This window comes from Lasioglossum baleicum, chromosome 8 (assembly GCF_051020765.1).
Source record: "Lasioglossum baleicum chromosome 8, iyLasBale1, whole genome shotgun sequence".
NCBI lineage: Eukaryota > Metazoa > Arthropoda > Insecta > Hymenoptera > Halictidae > Lasioglossum > Lasioglossum baleicum.
This window is the reverse complement of record NC_134936.1, coordinates 2,589,777-2,610,481: the sequence shown is the minus strand read 5'-3', so window position 1 is coordinate 2,610,481 and position 20,705 is coordinate 2,589,777. Positions and strand designations below refer to the sequence as shown.

The 20,705-nt window shown below is 40.8% G+C and overlaps 1 protein-coding gene across 2 annotated transcripts; it reads left to right on the top strand.

The window, feature by feature from the left end:
• The first annotated feature begins 360 nt into the window (after positions 1 to 360).
• Positions 361 to 20,290, top strand: LOC143211708 (putative cytochrome P450 6a14). Of its 2 annotated transcripts, XM_076429628.1 has the most exons (5): positions 361 to 746; positions 2,046 to 2,571; positions 3,648 to 3,869; positions 12,926 to 13,177; positions 18,141 to 20,290. In XM_076429628.1, exons 1-5 carry the CDS (start codon positions 411 to 413, stop codon positions 18,305 to 18,307), a joined length of 1,503 nt encoding a protein of 500 aa, XP_076285743.1. In that variant the 5' UTR covers positions 361 to 410; the 3' UTR covers positions 18,308 to 20,290. The 2 variants fall into 2 exon arrangements, with proteins under 2 accessions (XP_076285743.1, XP_076285744.1); XM_076429629.1 differs by lacking the exon at positions 12,926 to 13,177.
• The last annotated feature ends 415 nt before the right edge of the window (positions 20,291 to 20,705 follow it).

Here is a 20,705-nt window from a genome sequence, read left to right as displayed (position 1 = left end):
TAGAGAGTCACCATTAAAAAGTGCTGTACCATTATTCGAAATATTGTTTACAGTATTAAATATGTTGGTATCTCATCAATTACTAAACATTTAAGTATTGTATGGGGTATTATATCAATTTCATATTCATACAAAGGAAAAAATTAATATAGAATGGAATTATTCTAGGTCGCGAAACAAATGTTTAACTTTCAAGTAAAAATAGCATCCAGTGCAAAGGGTTAAGTAAAATCTATTTTTATAAAAATTTAAGAATCTGCTTCAATTTGTTAGAAATAGTCTCTGGTGTGAAAAACAACAGGAACGATCATGTACAATCGAATTCGACATCAGCCAATCTGATAGGATCAATTTTTGCAGGAGTTTGCACAACCAAATATTCACCAACTAGCTGCGCAATAGCGGAAACAATGGCGAGTTACTTGGAACTTTTCTGCGGCGTGGTTGTTTTACTAATCGTCTTCTACTATTACCGGATTTCCCATTATAATTTCTGGAAAAAACGTGGCGTATTTGGACCACGACCTAACCCGATTTTCGGCAATCTCTTAGATCTAACCCTTGCAAGAGTAAGCATTTCAGACGTAGTAGTGAACCTTTACAAGAAATACAAACATGAACCTGTGGTTGGACTATTCGATGGAACATCACCTGTTCTCGTTCTACATGATCCAGACATTATAAAGAACGTCTTGATCAGGGACTTTTCCTCCTTTCAAGAACGACCACATACGGTTCACGAACGGGTATGTATACAAACCCAGAGAAATGTAATATTTAATTATGAAATTGAAGTTTTCTCTCAACAAGTGTATTTCAACAGTGTAAACTTTTCCTTGCTTAACCAGAAGATTTTGCCATTTTCCTATGTTATCTAGTAGATTTGGACGGACGAGAAGACGCGAGAAATGTAAGTTTCAGTCCTGGAGAATCAATGGTTCAGAAATTATAAGTGTTTAAAGTTGAGAGGGATTCCAGTGTTTTTAACAGGTTAACGCGCTGCCATGTTTTGTGTAGTGACCGTCGCGCTCCGCTGACCGAGCGAAGCCTTTAGGTGGCACCACAAACACGCGGTAATGCCAATAATTAATTAGTTGGCTGTTGATTAGGTCGGGTAGGGGGAGGGGGGCTCAGGTATCTGTATCTACGTGATCAACGTCAGCTGTGGGGAACACGGGATCTTATCCCCTATATTCCCCAGAGAAATCCCCAACAGCGAGTAGGCGATGAAGTTGGCAGCATTGGAAACCAACGATCGCGAGCGCTGCCGCGCAACGTTTTCCGACATGTGCTATTGGTTACGAACTCTCGTAAAGACCACACGTGTCGATATCCTCTGCTCTCGACTACAGTGTATAACCCGCGCTTCCATCGATTGTGATACCTGTTATCACCACGCGAGTTGCTTATGCGTAATATTACGCCGCGTCTATTTGTATACTCAAAGAGTACTGTATAAAGAATAAATAGTGTGGGAACCGTCGTTCGCACCTGAACGACCATATAGTGAGTCATCATTTCACTCCAGTGTTCCCCATCATCATTGAAGAAGATTGCACAATCTTCCTCATCCATCAAACCGCGGAGTATAACTGTACACGCAGTCGTACGGTTATCACTCCCCACACAGCGTGTGCTTGTGCTGCCACCTAGCGTCTCCGTTCGGTAAGCTGCGCGCGACCGTTACTACACACAACATGGCGGTGCTAACCTGTCAAAAACACTGGAAATAGTTCAACTTTAAACACGCATAACTTTTAAACCATTGATCCTCCAGGATCGAAACTTAGATTTCTCGCATCTTCTCATCCAAATCTACTGGACTGCCTAGAAAAAACGCAAAAATTTCTGGTTACGCAAGGAAAAGTTTACCCTAATTTTTTAATGAAAAAATTACTTTGTTATGTGCAAAGTACGAAAACCTTAAATAAGTCAGGTATATATATGCCACTTATTTGTCGCGGTCTGTGGTATCATTGAGTGGTTATATTTACGATGTTTCAGCAATACTTGCTTGACCAAACTATTTTCTATTATGTACACAGACTGAACCCTTGTCGCCACATTTAGTTCAATTGGACGCACGAAGATGGCGACCGATAAGACCGAAACTAACTCCGTTTTTTACATCAGGAAAACTGAAAGAGATGTTCACACTTATGGTAGAAGTTTCAAAGAACTTGGAAGGATATTTAAATGACGTAGTTGGAACAGGGAAACCAGTCGAAGTTCGGGAACTGACCGCGCAATATAGTACAGACGTGATTGGAACTTGCGCCTTCGGACTTAATATGAACGCTGTGGGTGAAGAGAATAGCGAGTTTCGTCGAATCGGCAGGCAAATTTTCGAAGGAAACATGGAAAACTTTCTACGATTGAAAACGAGACTGTTCTGCCCAAACTTGTACAATTTACTTGGATACGTGGTGCCTGAGAAAACGCTAACCCGTTTCTTTACGAAATTGGTCATGAGCACGATCAAATATAGGAAGGAGCACGGGATCTATAGACCGGATTTCATCAACGCGCTCGCGGAATTGCACAATCACCCAGAACAGATAGAAGGCGTCGGTAAGTTAATTATTGTCAATACAACTATGTTTATAAGACTAATCTAGAATATACAGTAGTGCACCGCTGTTTGCGATGCAAGGAGTGCACCGGTCGACGGGCCCGATAATGGAGGGTGTATCGCGACGGGGGTGTATTGAAAATAACGCGTCTATATTTCGATAATAAAAGATTTTGGCGGCTCCAAAGATGTATTGTTGGGAAGGAAAAGGAAGGGGACCGTTTCGTCCTAGGCTCGCTAGAGGACTCATCAGTAGGGCTATTTAGCGGGCCCTGCCTTAGATGCTGGGATATCGGAAGGCGTTTGAGGAGGGTATATAAAGGGATTGGTGGGGGATCAGGTAATACCGGGCAAGGTCTTTGACTACCTGTCCATCTTATGGCGAGTGTAGGAGGTTAGGCGCCACAAGATATAGTTTATTTTCCGTTTTAAAAAAAGTGTATACGGGGTGAGTCACCTAAGACGAGCCACCTAAATAACTTCTACATTTTTTGAAATAGGAGGAAATGCTTCAGACGAAAGTTGTTTAATTTCTAGGGGGCCATTACATACGTGTATATAATGCAAGATCATTCGAGGCGGTAAACTTCAAAATTGTTGAAAAACAGAAATTTATCGTAAAAGCCGAGGTTCTGCCGCAGTTCAAGCGACACATACACTTTAAACAATAATAACTTGTGTCCCAGGGCAGAAAAGGGTGTGAATCTTGCATGATCTCACAGAGCGAAGTACGCTGAACATAATGAATTTTAATACAATGCGGGATCATGTGGGATTCGAAAGATATCCTTTACCAAAGATTGAAAACTTTGAAGATGCTCTTTAGTTTATTGCGCATTGTTATTTCAATAAATTATAAATGTTAAAACTTACTACAAAAGATGTACTTTGAATATAGACAAATACTATTCATTTGAAACCAAAATGGACACATAATATTAAGTAGATTCTCCAGGATATTACTAAAAAAAGAAGTAATTTTTTCGGTGACATGTAGGGATCATAAAATGTTGATTGTAAGTTGTTTCCAGTTAACTTTTATAACAGATCAATAATATCGGATTACCATTTTCAGAGATGACGGACAAATTGCTCACTGCTCTAGCTGCCGGATTCTTCGCTGCCGGATTTGAGACAACTTCTACCAGTATGAGTTGGACTCTATATGAGCTAGCTCAGAATCACGAGATACAAGATAAGCTGCATGAAGAAATTAAGGCGTATCACGATAAGTACGGTGATACCTACACTATTGACTCTCTGAAAGAGCTGAAATACGTGGACAAAGTATTCAAAGGTGAACATATAAGCACGTTACGTTTACATATACAATACATGTACAGGGTTTCACAAAATTATATTACTCCATTCCATTGTATATACAGGGTGTACATTTGAAAACAGTCGAATATCTCGAAAAGTATGAAAGATATTAAATAAGTGTAAAACGCGTGTCCAAGGTTTTCGAGGGGGAAAGAGGGGGGCAGTATCAGTTCTTTATTTGGGTGGCGTTTTCAAGGTCATTTGAAGGTCAACTTTGTTTTTTCAAATGGAAACCTATATTTTTTATTATGGGATCTTCTTGTACGTAAAAAGACGGTAATTGTGCATAAAAGGTCCCACCTCACCGATTTCGATGATTTTTTAATATGTTGTCAGGGTGAAGATTCGGAACAACTTTTTCCTATACATTTAACCGCCGCTCAGCCTTAGTTTTTGAGAGATTTGCGAAAAACGGCAGCTACTACTAAATTGAATTTTGCCTATACGTGCACGCCCGTGTCGTGTGTATGCGTTAGCATGATGCGACCACTCGTCAACTGTTTCTGCAGATATATCACTACGATCGTCGAACGATCTAGGGTGTCCCAAGACCCCTTCGACTCCGGGAAATGGGAGGTTCCTTAGGTCATTTGAAGCAACATTTTCCTTTGCACCAATGTCAGCCGGGGCTTTGTTTAGGAGTTATTAACGAAAAACACGGACCAATCAGAGCGCGACCTAGACGCGCGATGGCACGTTCATCCCGGCGCGCCGGGAGACGAGCGTGGTGTAACGCCGCGATGCCGTAACGAACAAGAGTTTCTCGAGATTATGTGAATCCTCCCCGATTTGGATGAGCTTTGGATATGTTGTCAAGACCATCATTCTGAACAACATTTCCCTTTACAGTTTTTGTCGGCCGGCTTTAGTTTACGAGATACATAATTGTAAAAACTTGTAATTGTAAATCGATCGATGTACTATCTGAACTATCTCCTCTCCGATTTCGATGAGCTTTGGATATGTTGTCAAGACCATGATTCTGAACAACATTTCCTTTAGACTTTTTGTCGGTCGGAAGAACTTTACTTGTCAATTCATATGGGTGGATCTCTTTACCCGACTTACGGCAACTTTACCCGAACGAGGGAAAAAGCAGAAACTGATTGTATTAAAACCTCACTTATTCAGCCGTAAATCCATTTGCTGCTTCGAAATGTGTGTCACTGGGTCACTCGGTGACGAACTGCACAGATGTCTTCAGGTATACGACAGTACCGAAAGCTAAGGGACGTACGGCCAGGTCGACGAACTGCACAGCCGGTGATAAAAGGCCTAAGGGATGCGCGGTCAAGTCGACGATCCAGAATTTCACTTTCACTTTCGAATCGATAAATAATTCGTATGTTTATTTCACACAGATGCCTTGAAATTTTTCCACACTCACAATCACTGTTCACATTTGTCAACACATAGTTATACATATACATATAGACAACGGACCATAATAGCCATGCGCTCGACTCGCCTCTACCTGAAACGGAGGTACACGGCGTGCTTACAGCTCATTGTAACGCCAATTTTAAAGATACCATCTTGTTCAAGGGCTCATTTTAAAGGGGAAACTTCAAGGAATATAACCATATTTTTTTCAAAATTTAAATCACTCCGCCCCATCATCCAAAAAAACGCAAAAGAAGAATTTGTTTAAATTTTTCGACATTATAAAGTTGATTGTCGAGGTTGAAAAAATTATTTTGTAATAGCCCAATCCTTTCCGAATAAAACAAAAAAAATTTAGCTCAATCGGACAAACCGTTCTTGAGATAAAAATTCGTAAGTGAGGCCCGTTTTTGCCGAAATGGGCAAAAATTGAAAACTTTGAAGGCCTGCCATTTCTAAAAAAATTCGAAACCGGCAAAATGATGACTTAAACCCCTCCTAATTTCGCATGGACTACAACATATTTCACTTAGAACAAAATCGGCGATGGTGCCTGCAAAAAGTGATCGATTCGGCATGGAATGACCCATAATAGAAAAATATACAGGGTGTCCCAAGACCCCTTCGACTCCGGGAAATGGGAGGTTCCTTAGGTCATTTGAAGCAACATTTTCCTTTGCACCAATGTCAGCCGGGGCTTTGTTTAAGAGTTATTAACGAAAAACACGGACCAATCAGAGCGCGACCTAGACGCGCGATGGCACGTTCAGCCGGGCGCGCCGGGAGACGAGCGCGGTGTAACGCCGCGATGCCGCAACAAACAAGAGTTTCTCGAGATTATGTGAATCTTCCCCGATTTGGATGAGCTTTGGATATGTTGTCAAGACCATGATTCTGAACAACATTTCCCTTTACAGTTTTTGTCGGCCTGCTTTAGTTTACGCGATAAATGTAAAAACTTTTAATTGTAAATCGATCGATTGTACTATCTGAACTATCTCCTCTCCGATTTCGATGAGCTTTGGATATGTTGTCAAGACCATGATTCTGAACAACATTACCCGTTACAGTTTTTGTCGTTCGGAAGAACTTTACTTGTCAATTCATATGGGTGGATCCCTTTACCCGACTTACGGCAACTTTACCCGAACGAGGGAAAAAGCAGAAACTGATTGTATATCCTAAGGGATGCGCGGTCAAGTCGACGATCCAGAATTTCACTTTCACTTTCGAATCGATAAAAAATTCGTATGTTTATTTCACACAGATGCCTTGAAATTTTTCCACACTCACAATCACTGTTCACATTTGTCAACACATAGTTATGCACTAATAATAATTGCCATATCCCTTGTCCTGCTGCACAAATCACAACAATCAGGTAATGCAATCACTAGACTGCGGATTTCATGCATTTGTAGCAAACATGAGTAGGTGCATTTTAAGACACTAGAGAGATTAAAGTAATTTCAGAACACCAATGTATTATTTTCAACTTCTTAAAATGATCACAGTAAGAATCAAATATCTGTCTGGCTCCTGTCCCTTGTAATAGCGGCAGCCAACTTTCATTTTACATAAAGATCCGCAGTCTAGTGATTAGATTAAATAATCGTTTAATTAATTTAAGCAATTATTATTAGTGCATAACTATGTGTTGACAAATGTGAACAGTGATTGTGAGTGTGGAAAAATTTCAAGGCATCTGTGTGAAATAAACATACGAATTATTTATCGATTCGAAAGTGAAACTGAAATTCTGGATCGTCGACTTGACCGCGCATCCCTTAGGCCTTCTACCACCGGCTGTGCAGTTCGTCGACCTGGCCGTACGTCCCTTAGCTTTCGGTACTGTCGTATACCTGAAGACATCTGTACAGTTCGTCACCGAGTGACCCAGTGACACACATTTCGAAGCAGCAAATGGATTTACGGCTGAATAAGTGAGTTTTCAATACAATCAGTTTCTGCTTCTTCTCTCGTTCGGGTAACGTTGCCGTAAGTCGGGTAAAAAGATCCACCCATATGAATTGACAAGTAAAGTTCTTCCGCGACCGACAAAAAGTCTAGACGAAATGTTGTTCAGAATCATGGTCTTGACAACATATCCAAAGCTCATCCAAATCGGGTAAAAGATAGTACAATCGATCGATTTACAATTAAAAGTTTTTACATTTATCGCGTAAACTAAAGCCGGCCGACAAAAACTGTAAAGGGAAATGTTGTTCAGAATCATGGTCTTGACAACATATCCAAAGCTCATCCAAATCGGGGAAGATTCACATAATCTCGAGAAACTCTTGTTCGTTGCGGCATCGCGGCGTTACACCGCGCTCGTCTCCCGACGCGCCGGGCTGAACGTGCCATCGCGCGTCTAGGTCGCGCTCTGATTGGTCCGTGTTTTTCGTTAATAACTCCTAAACAAACCCCGGCTGACATTGGTGCAAAGGAAAATGTTGCTTCAAATGACCTAAGGAACCTCCCATTTCCCGGAGTCGAAGGGGTCTTGGGACACCCTGTATAAATATAATAGAAAGATTTTAATTTATGGTATTAATTAAAGATAGGATTATAATATATATACGATTATTAATATGTGCTGTAGAATGTTAATGTCAATACTGATTTGAACATTTTATAATAAGAATAGGAAAATAAGAAAGTTTTACGTCATGACAATTTTTCAGCAGTATTCTGAATTTTGTGCCTACGCCGTTGAGTACCCTCACTGAGTAACCTAGGGTACGTCTGAATCCCTCTCTTCGTCACGCGACTCCAGTAGTGGGGGTGACTGCGTCGGCCAATAGAACGCTCTAGTCGAAACTGCGTGTGAGCCTAGGCGCCCCCCCTCCAAGCCAACCAATCGGGCGCGCATTCTTGCCTACGTCACCGCATTCCTGCCAGGGATCTTCTTGTCAGCTCTCAGCAATATATACAGGGTGTCCCAAAACTCGTGAAAATCCCGAAAGGGGGTGGTTCCTGAGACCATTCTAAGAGACATTTTCCTTTGCACCAATATCAACTGCGGCTTTGTTTAGGAGTTGTTAACGAAAAACACGGACCAATCAGAGCGCGCCCTGGCCCGGCGCGCCACGCCGCGCCGGCAAGCGAGTGTCTGTGGTACGCCGCGACATCGCAACGAACAAGAGTTTCTCGATAATGTGAACCCTCTCCGATTTCGATGAGTTTTGGATATGTTGTCAAGACCATGATTCTGAACAACATTTCTCTTTAGACTTTTTGGCGATCGGCTTTAGTTTACGAGATAAGTAACTTGTAATTGTAAATCGATCGATGTACTATCTGAACTATCTCCTCTCCGATTTCGATGAGCTTTGGATACGTTGTCAAGACCATGATTCTGAACAACATTTCTCTTTAGACTTTTTGGCGATCGGCTTTAGTTTACGAGATAATCGTAAAAAAAGAGAAGAAGCAGAAACTGATTGAATTAAAAACTCACGTATTCAGCCGTAAATCCATTTGCTGCTTCGAAATGTGTGTCACTGGGTCACTCGGTGACGAACTGCACAGATGTCTTCAGGTATACGGCAGTACCGAAAGTAAAGGGACGTACGGCCAGGTCGACGAACTGCACAGCCGGTGGTAGAAGGCCTAAGGGATGCGAGGTCAAGTCGACGATTCAGAATTTCCAGAATTTCACTTTCACTTTCGAATCGATAAATAATTCGTATGTTTATTTCACACAGATGCCTTGAAATTTTTCCACACTCACAATCACTGTTTACATTTGTCAACACATAGTTATGCACTAATAATAATTGCCATATCCCTTGTACTGCTGCACAAATCACAACAATCAGGTAATGCAATCACTAGACTGCGGATTTCATGCATTTGCAGCAAACATGAGTAGGTGCATTTTAAGACAGTAGAGAGATTAAAATAATTTCAAAACACCAATGTATTATTTTCAAATTCTTAAAATGATCACAGTAAGAATCAAATATCTGTCTGCCTCCTGTCCCTTGTAATAGCGGCAGCCAACATTCATTTTGTATAAAGATTCGCAGTCTAGTGATTAGTTTAAATATCACTATCAAAAACACAGCTAATAGCAACCGTTAGCTTTGAATTGACAAGTCTTTGGAGATGTTCTCTCTACCGCGGCTCGTACGACACTGATTTTCCGCAAGATTTTTCTAAAGAATTTAGGCAGGGCATTTAGAGTGTCGAAATTCGAAATGCACGCTGTAGTACGGAAACGACGGGACGGTTAGACGAAAAACAGGATGCGAGAAGGACCGCTGTAAGATTTATGGCAACCACATGTTCAATCTCGGTGTAACAGTTCTTTCGCTTGGCAAACAAACATTATTATAGTATAAATAATACGTAGTAACTTTGTAAACACCGCACGGAGCTCAAACGCACACTGACGCACACTGAGCTCCTTCTTTGCGAAGCGGGTCAGTGGAGTGGGGATGAATCAGAGTGGGAATCGAGTGGGTACTACCGATCGTCGCGCGGGGAGGTGTAACGGTTAAGTTTTTAATAGTTTATATCTCCTAAACGCATTGGCTTTTTTTAAATATTGCATTGTCATCCAGTTCTGAGCTATGTTTAAAATTTCAAGTCTCTAACTCATTGGGAAGTTAGTTTAAAATCAATTGTAAAATTTGTACCGAACAAACAGGCAGACAGACAGACAGACAAGAAAGCGAGCTAATAAAAACTTGGTAAAAACGGCTGTATTAAGTATTCGAACCGAAACATTTTGTTTCCGGTTGGGGGATTTCATAATACCAACCTAGTAGAGTAAATTACCCGACTAATAGTTTAACATAACCTTAAAATATTATTGTAACCGCGATAAACAATACGAGTTGCCAAAAGACGCATATTAGCCATTGTATGCTTTTCGCGTATCAACTGAAAAAAAACAGTTCCGAGGCTAAGGAAATGATATGTGAGGCATTGGGAAATGATGCTGTATCTATCAGTACCATTAAGAAGTGGTTCCAAAGATTCCGGAGTGGAAATTTTGATCTCGAAGATGACGAGAGAGAACAGGAGTGCTGAAGGAATTTCCTGATGAGGATTTGGTTCAATTACTCGAAAAAATCCTTGCCAAAAGCAAATAGAGCTTGCTTCTGGGTTAGGTGTAATGCAACAAAACGTTTCCGTAAAGCAGGGTCGCTGGGTTCCACACGTGCTGTCGGAAAGCAACAAATTGAGACCACACGCAGCAAAAACGACGAGTGACGCTCTGGATTCGTTGGGCTGGGAAGTTTTGCCACACCCGTCCAGGTCAACCAGACCTGGCTCCGTTAGATTATCACTTGTTCAGATCGCTACACACTTTCAAACAACATTTACACTTCCAAACAGTTGAAGAAGTCGAAAAATGCCTCGCAGACTTCATCGAGTATGAACCGCCATTTTTTCTCAACGAGGGATTCGTTGTCTGCCACAGAAGTGGAACAAGTGTGTAGAAGCAAATGTAGACTACTTTCCCGATTAAAACGTACTTGTATTTTAAGTAAGAAAATATTAAATTTGACGAATAAAGGACGAGACCTTATTTGTACACCAGATATTCTGGGAACTTGTCCCAGTTCCAGTGTATACTGTTTCAGCAGTATAATAAAAAACATTATTCTTTTGAAATCAGAATGTGGCCAAAACTTTTGAATGGTAGTGTACATCTACACATCTCATACATTTTCAATTTTCTTAAACTTTCTTTTCCATTTACATTTAACAATGAATATAGTATTGGTTCTGGGAAAATCGGTATTTAAACTATACATATCGTATATGTACATGCATAGTATTCAAGCGAACATAATTATTAACTCTAGTGATATTACAATAATACGTATGAAAATACAAAATTAGTTTCACCTATGTAACGTCCTGACGTCTGTCACCAGACTCCCTCCTTATATTTGCATCACACAATCAGATACATTATAAATTAATATTAATATTTGAGAAGACTTTCCACCTTACGTCATCACTTTGGGATATGATCTCGTCAAACTCCAGTGATTTTGAGAATAACAATTTCAAGGCCTGCTCACCCAAGCGTGCGATTCTGTTGTTTCCCCCACGGATCCACTGCCTGCTCTCTCAACCATGAAATCCTTCTTTTGTTTCCCCCATGAATCCACCTGGCAACAGTCCCATAAAAGCCAGGATCAGAGAGCAGAGCGACAGTACTGAGAGCAGTATTTCGATAGTAGAGAACAGTATTTCAGCAGTATTTCGTCAGTTTCCAACAGTTATCCAAAATCATCAGCAGTAGTCAGTCAGTCGAGAATAGTTAGTCGAGAATAGTCAGTCGAGAACAGCCTCAACGATACAGTTCGAATATTTATTCAACGATCTAATATCCACAGAATAGTTCTCATTGATGAAACAAATCGGGACGCTATAAATTATTTATAGTCAATACCCGTGGTCTGAGAGAACGCTTCCTTCACCAAAATTCTCCTATACGATCACGTACGGTTCATACAACGTTTTATTCATCGAAGTGGCGTGTGCGTGTGCGACGAGGATAGTGTACAAGTGCGAGTGAGAATCGCGTACCGGACCCGACATTCTTTTCTCCCTCGAATTAGGCGGACTTGGTCTAGCCGTTCGGGCCAGTGATTCCAGACGGGATACGTTTTTTCGCGCATGCGCGTCCAAAACAGTAACGTATCTATGATGAGGCGACCAGGCGACGATGTAGCAGAGCCCTGAGGCCTGAGGCAGCTAGGGAATGTACCGATATAATTGACGGGACGCACAGTGGTCCAAATGGACGACTTAGCTTAGGATTGCAAAAGTCAAAGAATCAAGCATGGAGAAGGCATTTAATACGATTTCTTATATCAACACGCATGTCTGTAGAAGTTATCGACAATTTTACTTCTCAAATCAATTATTGTTAAACGTGACAAGCGTTGAAAATAGCAGTATGAAAAATTGTATCGAAATAAAGGACATCCTTTTCACCTGTAATTTATTGTTTAGAACGTTAATATTGATTTTAATTATAATAGCTATAGATATAAAAATAAAATAAAACGATTTTTAGGAACTGTTTAAATAACGCTTCTCAAGGAAATATTCAGAAATTTATTTTTTAAGTTTGTTGTAGGAAATAGTATATATAATATATATGATATATATGACATATCACATTTCAATATTTCATATGTATATACGGTTATATATACAAATACACTTGTCATACATTCGTTTTTCAAAATCAGATTATATCAATTTCTTAACGTTCTGTGTGGGGCGCTCAAGGTGCCACATTTCCTCGAGAAGCACACTTTACTGAGGCTGAAAACGCCGCGCATGCGCGAAAAAACGTATCCCGTCTGGAATCACTGGTTCGGGCACCCTCCTCATTCACGGTCAGGCGGACTTGGTCTAGCCGTCCGAGAATTCCCAAATCCCGGCTCAAACCCTCAACGATCGAATCATCAAATTCAATACAATCTCTCTCTCGGACCGGATCTGCGTGGTACGCTCCCACGTCACCGCGAGTCGCGAACGAAAAGTCGAGAACGAAATCGAACTCTTCCTAATATCCTTTCCAACGCCGAACCTCGGACGTTACACCTACCTTACTCTTCGTTTCGTGATTTTACTATAGAAATGACACTTTTCTTATTTTTGTAGAAGCATTAAGGAAATTCCCTGTTGCGGGATTAATTCTGCGGAGGACAACGAGTGAATACACTTTTGATACTTTGAAATTTACACTACCAAAACAGATCGGTGTATGGATTCCCCTTTTTGCGATACACCGGGATCCTGAAATTTACCCAGATCCTGAGAAATTCGACCCTGAAAGGTTCAATGAAGAACAAGTAGCAACCCGACATCCTATGCACTACCTACCTTTTGGCGATGGACCAAGAAATTGCATTGGTATGTACAGACATAATGTCATCATCTTTCTGAAAAACTGTTCCATTGTTTCTCTACTGTTAAAAAAAGTATAAGTCAGACATCCGAATCAATAGAAAGGTACAATAACATGTGTTGTAGTATATAAACCTAGCAATTTCATGTAAGTGGAGGCTTGACAATATGAAACATTTACACTAAACTCCCAATCGGAGCGCAAAGAAGTTGGTCGTTCTAAGTCAGTTCACCTGCCTCTTTCACTGGGGGCAAGGCCACGAGGGATCAAGAAACTCGAGCTGCCTCCAGTGTGAACCACTACTAATCCAATTACAGAACTTCATTATTTTCCATTATTTTTTTATAGGACTTCCACCAACTTATTTGTGGAATTTTTCTGATTAAAATGACACTAAACGCGATATAATTTCAACTGTATTTAGTGATTTAATTGACGGTATGGAGTAACTTTACTTTAGGACTTAGAAGAGGATAGCGAGTGAAATTGAAAGAAAAACAGCGACCACAACGGTCGGCCAAAACTCATAGCTTATTGTATCGTTTAAAATACCAATGCGGTGCCAGCTTCTTTTATTTTCAATTTTCTCCTTATACAACCTATCTGAAGACATTTATCACATTTTTCTGATTATAATGAGACGTTTAAAAACCTCAAACGAGATGTAGTTCCGTAACTTTACAAAATTCTAGTCTAATTCTTTGAGAACGTATTTTCGAGATGATAAGTTCGAGATGTAATTATGCTTCACATATAAGTACAGTAAATGTGGGTCAAATTGTACCTTGTTTGGTATCATTTAAATCAGATAAATGTCACAAATATATTGGTAAAATTTCATTAAAAATAAGTAAAAAACAAAGACGTTTCAGTATTGCACTAGTATTGTCTCACCGGTACGCTATTTTCTCTTACGCCTTCAGCCGCGACATCCGTGTTTACATGCTGTCCTTTTCTACGTTCGGCGCGGTCGACGACACAGAACCGAGAATTGACTTAGAATGGGAGATTACTGTACATTGTATTTATTATAGCGTATCGAGCTATAGAGTTATTTATTATAGCGTATGCTTCCCTCGCAGCGATGACACCGTTCACGTGTGTCTACATAAATACATATATAATTTAATCTAAATACAGTAATTCTTCAATCGAAGTCCCGGGTTATTCTTTGCCAAATCGATCACTTTTTGCAGGCACCATCGACGATTTTGTTCTAAATGAAATATGTTGTAGTCCATGTGAAATTAGGGGGGGGGGGGTTTAAGTCATCATTTTTCCGATTCGAATTTTTTTAGAAATGGCCTTCAAAGTTTTCAATTTTTTCCCATTTCGGCGAAAACGGGCGTCGCTTACGAATTTTTATCTCGGGAACTGTTTGTCCGATTGAGTTACATTTTTTTTGTTTTATTCGGAAAGGATTCGGCTATTAGAAAATCATTTTTGCAACCTCGAAAATTATTAGAATGTGCAGTCGGAGACCGATACTGTATGAAATGTTGTCGTATTATACAATCTGTTATACAGAAAATTACAATGTTGTCACAGCGTAATGCAGTGCTCGTTTGTAGCAAACTTTTACAATCGTAGAGGAAATATATATATAACGACGGTTGGTCAAAACCTTACACCTTTTGCGATCAAAAACTTTATACAGGGTGTCCCAAAATTCGTGAAAATCCCGAAAGGAGTTGGTTCCTGAGACCATTTCAAGCGATATTTTCCTTTGCAAAAATGTGATCCGCGGCTTTGTTTAGGAGTTATTAACGAAAAACACGGACCAATCAGAGCGCGACCTAGACGCGAGTTGCCACAATCGGCCAATAAACATTTGGCGCGCCAATAGACATATGCTCGACATAGGAATACTAACTGCTAACTGCGCAGATCTAGAGAAACGCCGGTCGATACAATCATAGTGAACATTGAAACTAGAGATCCACGCGACAACCCAAGAATGCTCCGCACGCACGCAACGCCATCCTTCGGACGTATTTCTAACAAAAATCAACTTTATAATGTCGAAAAATTTAAACAAATTCTTTTTTACGTTTTTTTCGATGAGGGGGCCGGAGTGATTTAAATTTTGAAAAAATATGGTTATATTCCTTGAAGTTTCCCCTTTAAAATGAGCCCTTGAAAAAGATGCGTCATCACCAAAGTTGTATCTTCTTTATTTTCCATTATTTCTTAATGGGGAGAGAACTTTCACCAACATATTCGTAGCATATTTCTAATGCAAAATGATTCCAAACACGATATAATTGCAACTGTATTTAGTGGTTTAATCGACGATGAAAGTTTCGAACGCAACGAAGAATTGCGTATGGGAAAGAAAGAGACGCGGACATAGTCGATGTCGCCGACACAGTTCAAAGACCCGCGTTGTTGCTGTCCTTCCTTGCTTCCGAAACTTTCACCGTCGATTAAACCACTAAATACAGGTGAAATTATATCGTGTTTGGTGCCATTTTAATCAGAGAAATGCCAGGAATAAGCTAGCAAAAGTCCCATAAAACAATAATGAAAATTAAGAAGTTTGAGAATTCGAATCTCTTGAGTCAATGTTGTGGTGTTCACACCGATATACCCGCGCCGAGATCAATCATAGCCGCCCTACGGCGCGGAGCAGAGTTGGCCGGCAGTGGAGTGAGTAGACACTGGACTTCGATTAGATGGGCGTCCCAGGACTTCGATTGGAGAATTACTGTAAAGAAATCATTAATTTTAAATATTCTTAATGGGTAAATTTGATTTGCAAAAGGGTGGAATTGATTTACAAAACGGTGTAATTGATTTAGGAAAAGGTGAAATTGACTTGCGTATTGTTGCATTTGACTTGCAAAAGGATGAATGTGAGATTTGTTACGAAAAAGAACAGCAACATTCAGCTTAACATTGACTCCCAAGGTCAAAATTGTTTTTTGTGGTCTATTTTGGTAACCGATCTCCACCGATCCAGAGGTGTTGAATTACGCCATAGTGGTGACGACGTATAAGTTTGAAACACCCTGTAAAAAAATAGTATCCGGTCCCGATCTATGTCACAACACAGAACCGAGAATTGACTTAGAGTGGGACTTTACTGTAATTTGAGACTGCCATCGAAAGTGGTTAATTGGTTGTTAATGATAAACAATTAAAAATGGTAAAAATTTCTACTTTTCGCTGTTGTCAGCCTATAATTTAAAAAAGGTTATAAAACCAATATTTAATATTTCTTTCGCAAATTCCTATCAATTTCCGATTTTCTTAAATTTGTTTGAAACATCATTTAATAAACTAACAGAGGATTTTATGCAATTTATTTGTCATAATAAAAATGTGTAGGTAACATTTGAAACAGTAAAACTTATTAGAAGAACTTAAAAATACTCTTACATAGTTTTCAACCAACTAGTTGTAATTCAGATGGAAAACTTTTATTTTGCATAGAGATCCGCTGTCTTATTACACTGTCCAACAGCCAAAAAACGTTCCGACTTTCACTATGCGATTCTCATAGAGTCTTGTGCGCTGATTCCGAAATGCCCTTAATTTTTCTCCTAGACGACAGTTTTCGAGAAATTCGATTTTGAAAAAAGACAAATTTTCGACTTGAAACAAATATTGTAATGTTATTATAAACGATTGTGAATTGTTCTTTACAGCAAATGATTCTGTAGACTTTCCCGAATACAGTGATATTCAATATTCATACATTATGAATGTCTAAATATGTTTAGACAATCATTAAAAATGGAAAGACACCACTTTTGTACCAATTTTTGAGGATATTTTTCAGTTCATTTTAACAAATAACCCCGTTTGAAGTTTGCAACGTCGACGTTTTTAACGAACCAGAAATCAAAATATAAAGAACAATTAAAAATATTTTATAATAACATTATAATATTTGTTTAATGATGAAAAATTTGTTTTTTTCAAAATCAAAGTTCTCAAAAATTGTGCGTCAGGGGTGTTACGAGCCAGGGCCGCGAGCAGCACGAGTGGCCGGCGAAGGGTTCTTACCCTAGGAATATGGTCTCAATTTGTTAGTTAAGGTACGCGGACGAACCCAATGCGAAATTGGGGAGCCACTAGGTTGGATAAATCTTTGTTTGGACGATTGGAATGTCGCGAATAAACCTGATGCGCAATCAGAGAGTCGCTAGGATTGTTAGTAGGCCTCGCAACTAGTATAATTTGTGGGAACGTTGAATGACTAAATTAGCATTTTGGAACAATAATTATGGGTTAAGTGATTAGCACGAATTTACCAATAAACGCAAATATATTCTGATTATAAGAGAATAAGTTACAATTGTGTAATTGTCGCGACTGAATAAGAGGGTCTGAAAGAAAATATTATTACCTATGTTGTCGCACTGACAATGCGGGGTGTCGGAGCAACTTTACGAATGCCTAATAGATTTTAAACCGAACTCGCAGAGTCTATATGGTTGACTTTGATACGAAGGGGAACTTTAGCCCAATCTTACTAACAAGTTCACTCTACGAGATGCAGCACGACGTGACGCGATTCGTGTCTACGAAAGTACTAGCCCCCGAGAGTCAAAATCTAAGGGTTTATATACCCCTACAATGAATGGAATGCTCTGTTCATAATCTAATCGCACTGAGGGTCAGACTCTCGTTTTTTGTCACTTCCAATTAAATCGGGCCAGAGCTCGGTCTTCGGTAAAAGGTTCATCTGTGATACGAAAAGGTTATCTAGGACGCTTCCTGCCAGAGACAATCTTGAAGAGATTCCCGTGAGAAAGTCGAACTGAATCTGTTCTCTATCCGTAACAGGGAAACAATTAAGGGCAGATTCGGAATTAGCACAAAAAACCCTATAAAAATAGCATAGTGAAAATCGAACCGTCAAAAAGATGGTGAAATGTGTTGGACAGTGTTATTAGTTTCACTATCACGAAATTACCTTTCAGAAAGCGAATAGCTATTGTTTGAATATGTATTTTGCAGGTTCCCGTTTCGCCAATTTGGAAGCTAAACTTGGACTGATTACAATACTTCGAAATCATAAAGTGGACGTCTGCGAAGAAACTACGATTCCGTACGAATTTGATAAACGCGCATTACTCTTGCAACCTAAACACGGACTATACTTAAAGGTGACAAAAATTGAATGATGTTGCGTTTACCTGCAGTAAGAAATATGAAGAATAGGATAGATTGTAAGAAACGTGTAGGGCAACAATGGATGAGTTCGTGACATTTGGAAAACAGATGAATGAACAACAAAAAGTTTTAGAAATGTTTAAAACAGCAATAATATAACGGAACGTTTAATGAGGAAAATAACATTTTTGTATTGAAATCAGCACTCTACCAGGTCCCCTAAAGTAGAATATAATAATACCAGTTTTCTGCGTCAAATTTTTACATTTATTTCGACGGTGATAATTGTGTTATTCTAATTATAAGTCGTTCAATTCTCCGGACAATAATATTAAGCACATGAGAACTTAATAGAAGGAACATAACCACCCCATGGCAACACATGTCAAAGTCAAAAACTAACGACCGACTATCAATTATTATGCGAATGTAGAGAAACAGAACAACGTAGACTGGAATAAACTATTTCTATTATAGTATTTTATAGTGTATTAGTAAGAAGATAATTGAAATATATATATATATATATATATATATATATATATATATATATATATATTGTGACGTTGCAACCTTTGCGACGTCCCTTCTCCGTTAATTCCGCGCATATTTGAGAGCGATAAGGGACCGGACCGCCCTCTAACGGGACACGTTACCGATACAGGATTCGAGAGCGCTCCTCTAAGAGATTCCGATATTATCGAGGACCTCCTAATGACATCTGTCGCGCGTGCCGAGAACGGCAAGTTTCAGGGCCGTATATGGAACGCGCAGAAGGAACCACCGATCGTCCGAATTGTCACGGGAAATGAACAATCGCCCCAAGGCCAGGAAGCTCCCGACGGAAAAGCGAATGGCCGTTTCGAGAAATTAGAGCTTGGTGCGAGGACACTCGGCCAACAAACCGGAGGCGCCGCCAGGACAGAAGCTCTCTTAAACATCTCGTCCAAGGTGACGCACTGGAAGACCTGACGCCGTCTCGCCCCGGCAAGGGAGAGCTACCCCGGGGTCGGTGCCCTCGTAGCCAAGAAGAGGAAGCCCCTCCGCTGGTCAAGTCGAGCGATAGGCTCCTTGACCAATTTCGTGATTGCCCGGGGCCCTAGGGCGCGAAGAGGGAACGCTCCTGTGCCGCAGAGTTACGCCGTGGAAACACGCCATAGGCAATTCGGAAAAGCGGTCGAGTGGGGGGAACCGAGTTCGATCCGCTAGATTGCCGAAAATCGATGGATCACTGTCGCGCTGGCTCTCGTTATCGCATGTCGTGCGTTCTGCACTCGCGTTGCGAACTAATTGTAACTTAGCGTCGGGAAACCGAGAAGTGCCCGTTGGAGGTTTTCGTGGTGTCTAGGATGAAGTCCACCTACGCTCCGGCCGTGCCTCACGCTCTATCGAGAGCAGTTCCGAAAAAGGGCATCGAAAACGAGAAACGGTAAGCCGCACTTGTGATCCATTCGGTATTTCGTTGCGCGACGGCTCGACCTTCGTCGCGAGAGGACGAATGCTTCCCATTCCGTCCTCGATAATTCGCTCGCGTTCGTTCGGGAATGCTTTGAGATTTCGAGATTATTTTGAGAGTTTTCGTCTCTAAATTACGTGCGAAAGAGTGTCCTAAGAGGAGTCGCGTTTCGTGAGAGTAAATCTTTTCGGTCTCTTCGTGTTTCTCGAATCCTGTGTCTCTCGCCGAACATCGTAGGGTTTTCGTCGGCGTTCGATCGCGTAATTGTTAGCGTACGCGTCGGGGCGAATCACGGGCGGAAGTCATCGCGACAGTCTCGCAGTTCGCCGGTCATCTGCGCCTCGCGTTTCCGAAGTTCGTTGCGAACGAAATCACGGTAATTGTCAGCGGTATCGTGCGAGCAAAATCGGTAAGACAACCGCGCGGCGAACGACCATCTTCTCGCTATCTTGTATGAAGAGCGCGGGCTCTCGGGTCGCGGTCACGTGGCCGCTGATTTTGTAATTTAACGACTGCTACAATAAATAGCTCGAGACCATATCGTAGTCGAATTACTCGATTCCCTGTGAGATCCGTCCTGCCGAGAGGGCTGTCCTAGTCATCCCGTGTTCGAGCCATCTGGCCCAGTCGCGACGTCGTTTTCGATCCGCGTATCTCGAAGATTCGACTCTCGACCTCGGCTTCTCCGAGCTCGAGCCTTGTTCCGCGTTTCGTGTGGCATCCTTGCGGTGCCTGGCGCCCGAACCTTTCGTCTGTCGTGAGGAAATCGTCGAATCCTCGAGTCTCGTTTGTCTCGGGCGGACCGCGTGTACTCGGCTTGCACGCGGCCTGGTCTCAGCGCCTGCAAGGCCCGAAGTTGACCGGCTTCCGCGAGTCAAACCGCTCGTCGGAAAAAGGTTAACATGACAATATATATTTTAGTTTCTTATATTATGTTTTAGAATTTTACACTA

Excerpts from the sequence above, each read along its gene's own strand:
- LOC143211708 (XM_076429628.1), top strand. The coding sequence starts at position 411 with ATGGCGAGTTACTTGGAACTTTTCTGCGGCGTGGTTGTTTTACTAATC. Across the intron at positions 747-2,045 it reads CACATACGGTTCACGAACGG|ACTGAACCCTTGTCGCCACA; the intron begins GTATGTATACAA and ends TTATGTACACAG. Across the intron at positions 13,178-18,140 it reads TGGACCAAGAAATTGCATTG|GTTCCCGTTTCGCCAATTTG; the intron begins GTATGTACAGAC and ends TGTATTTTGCAG.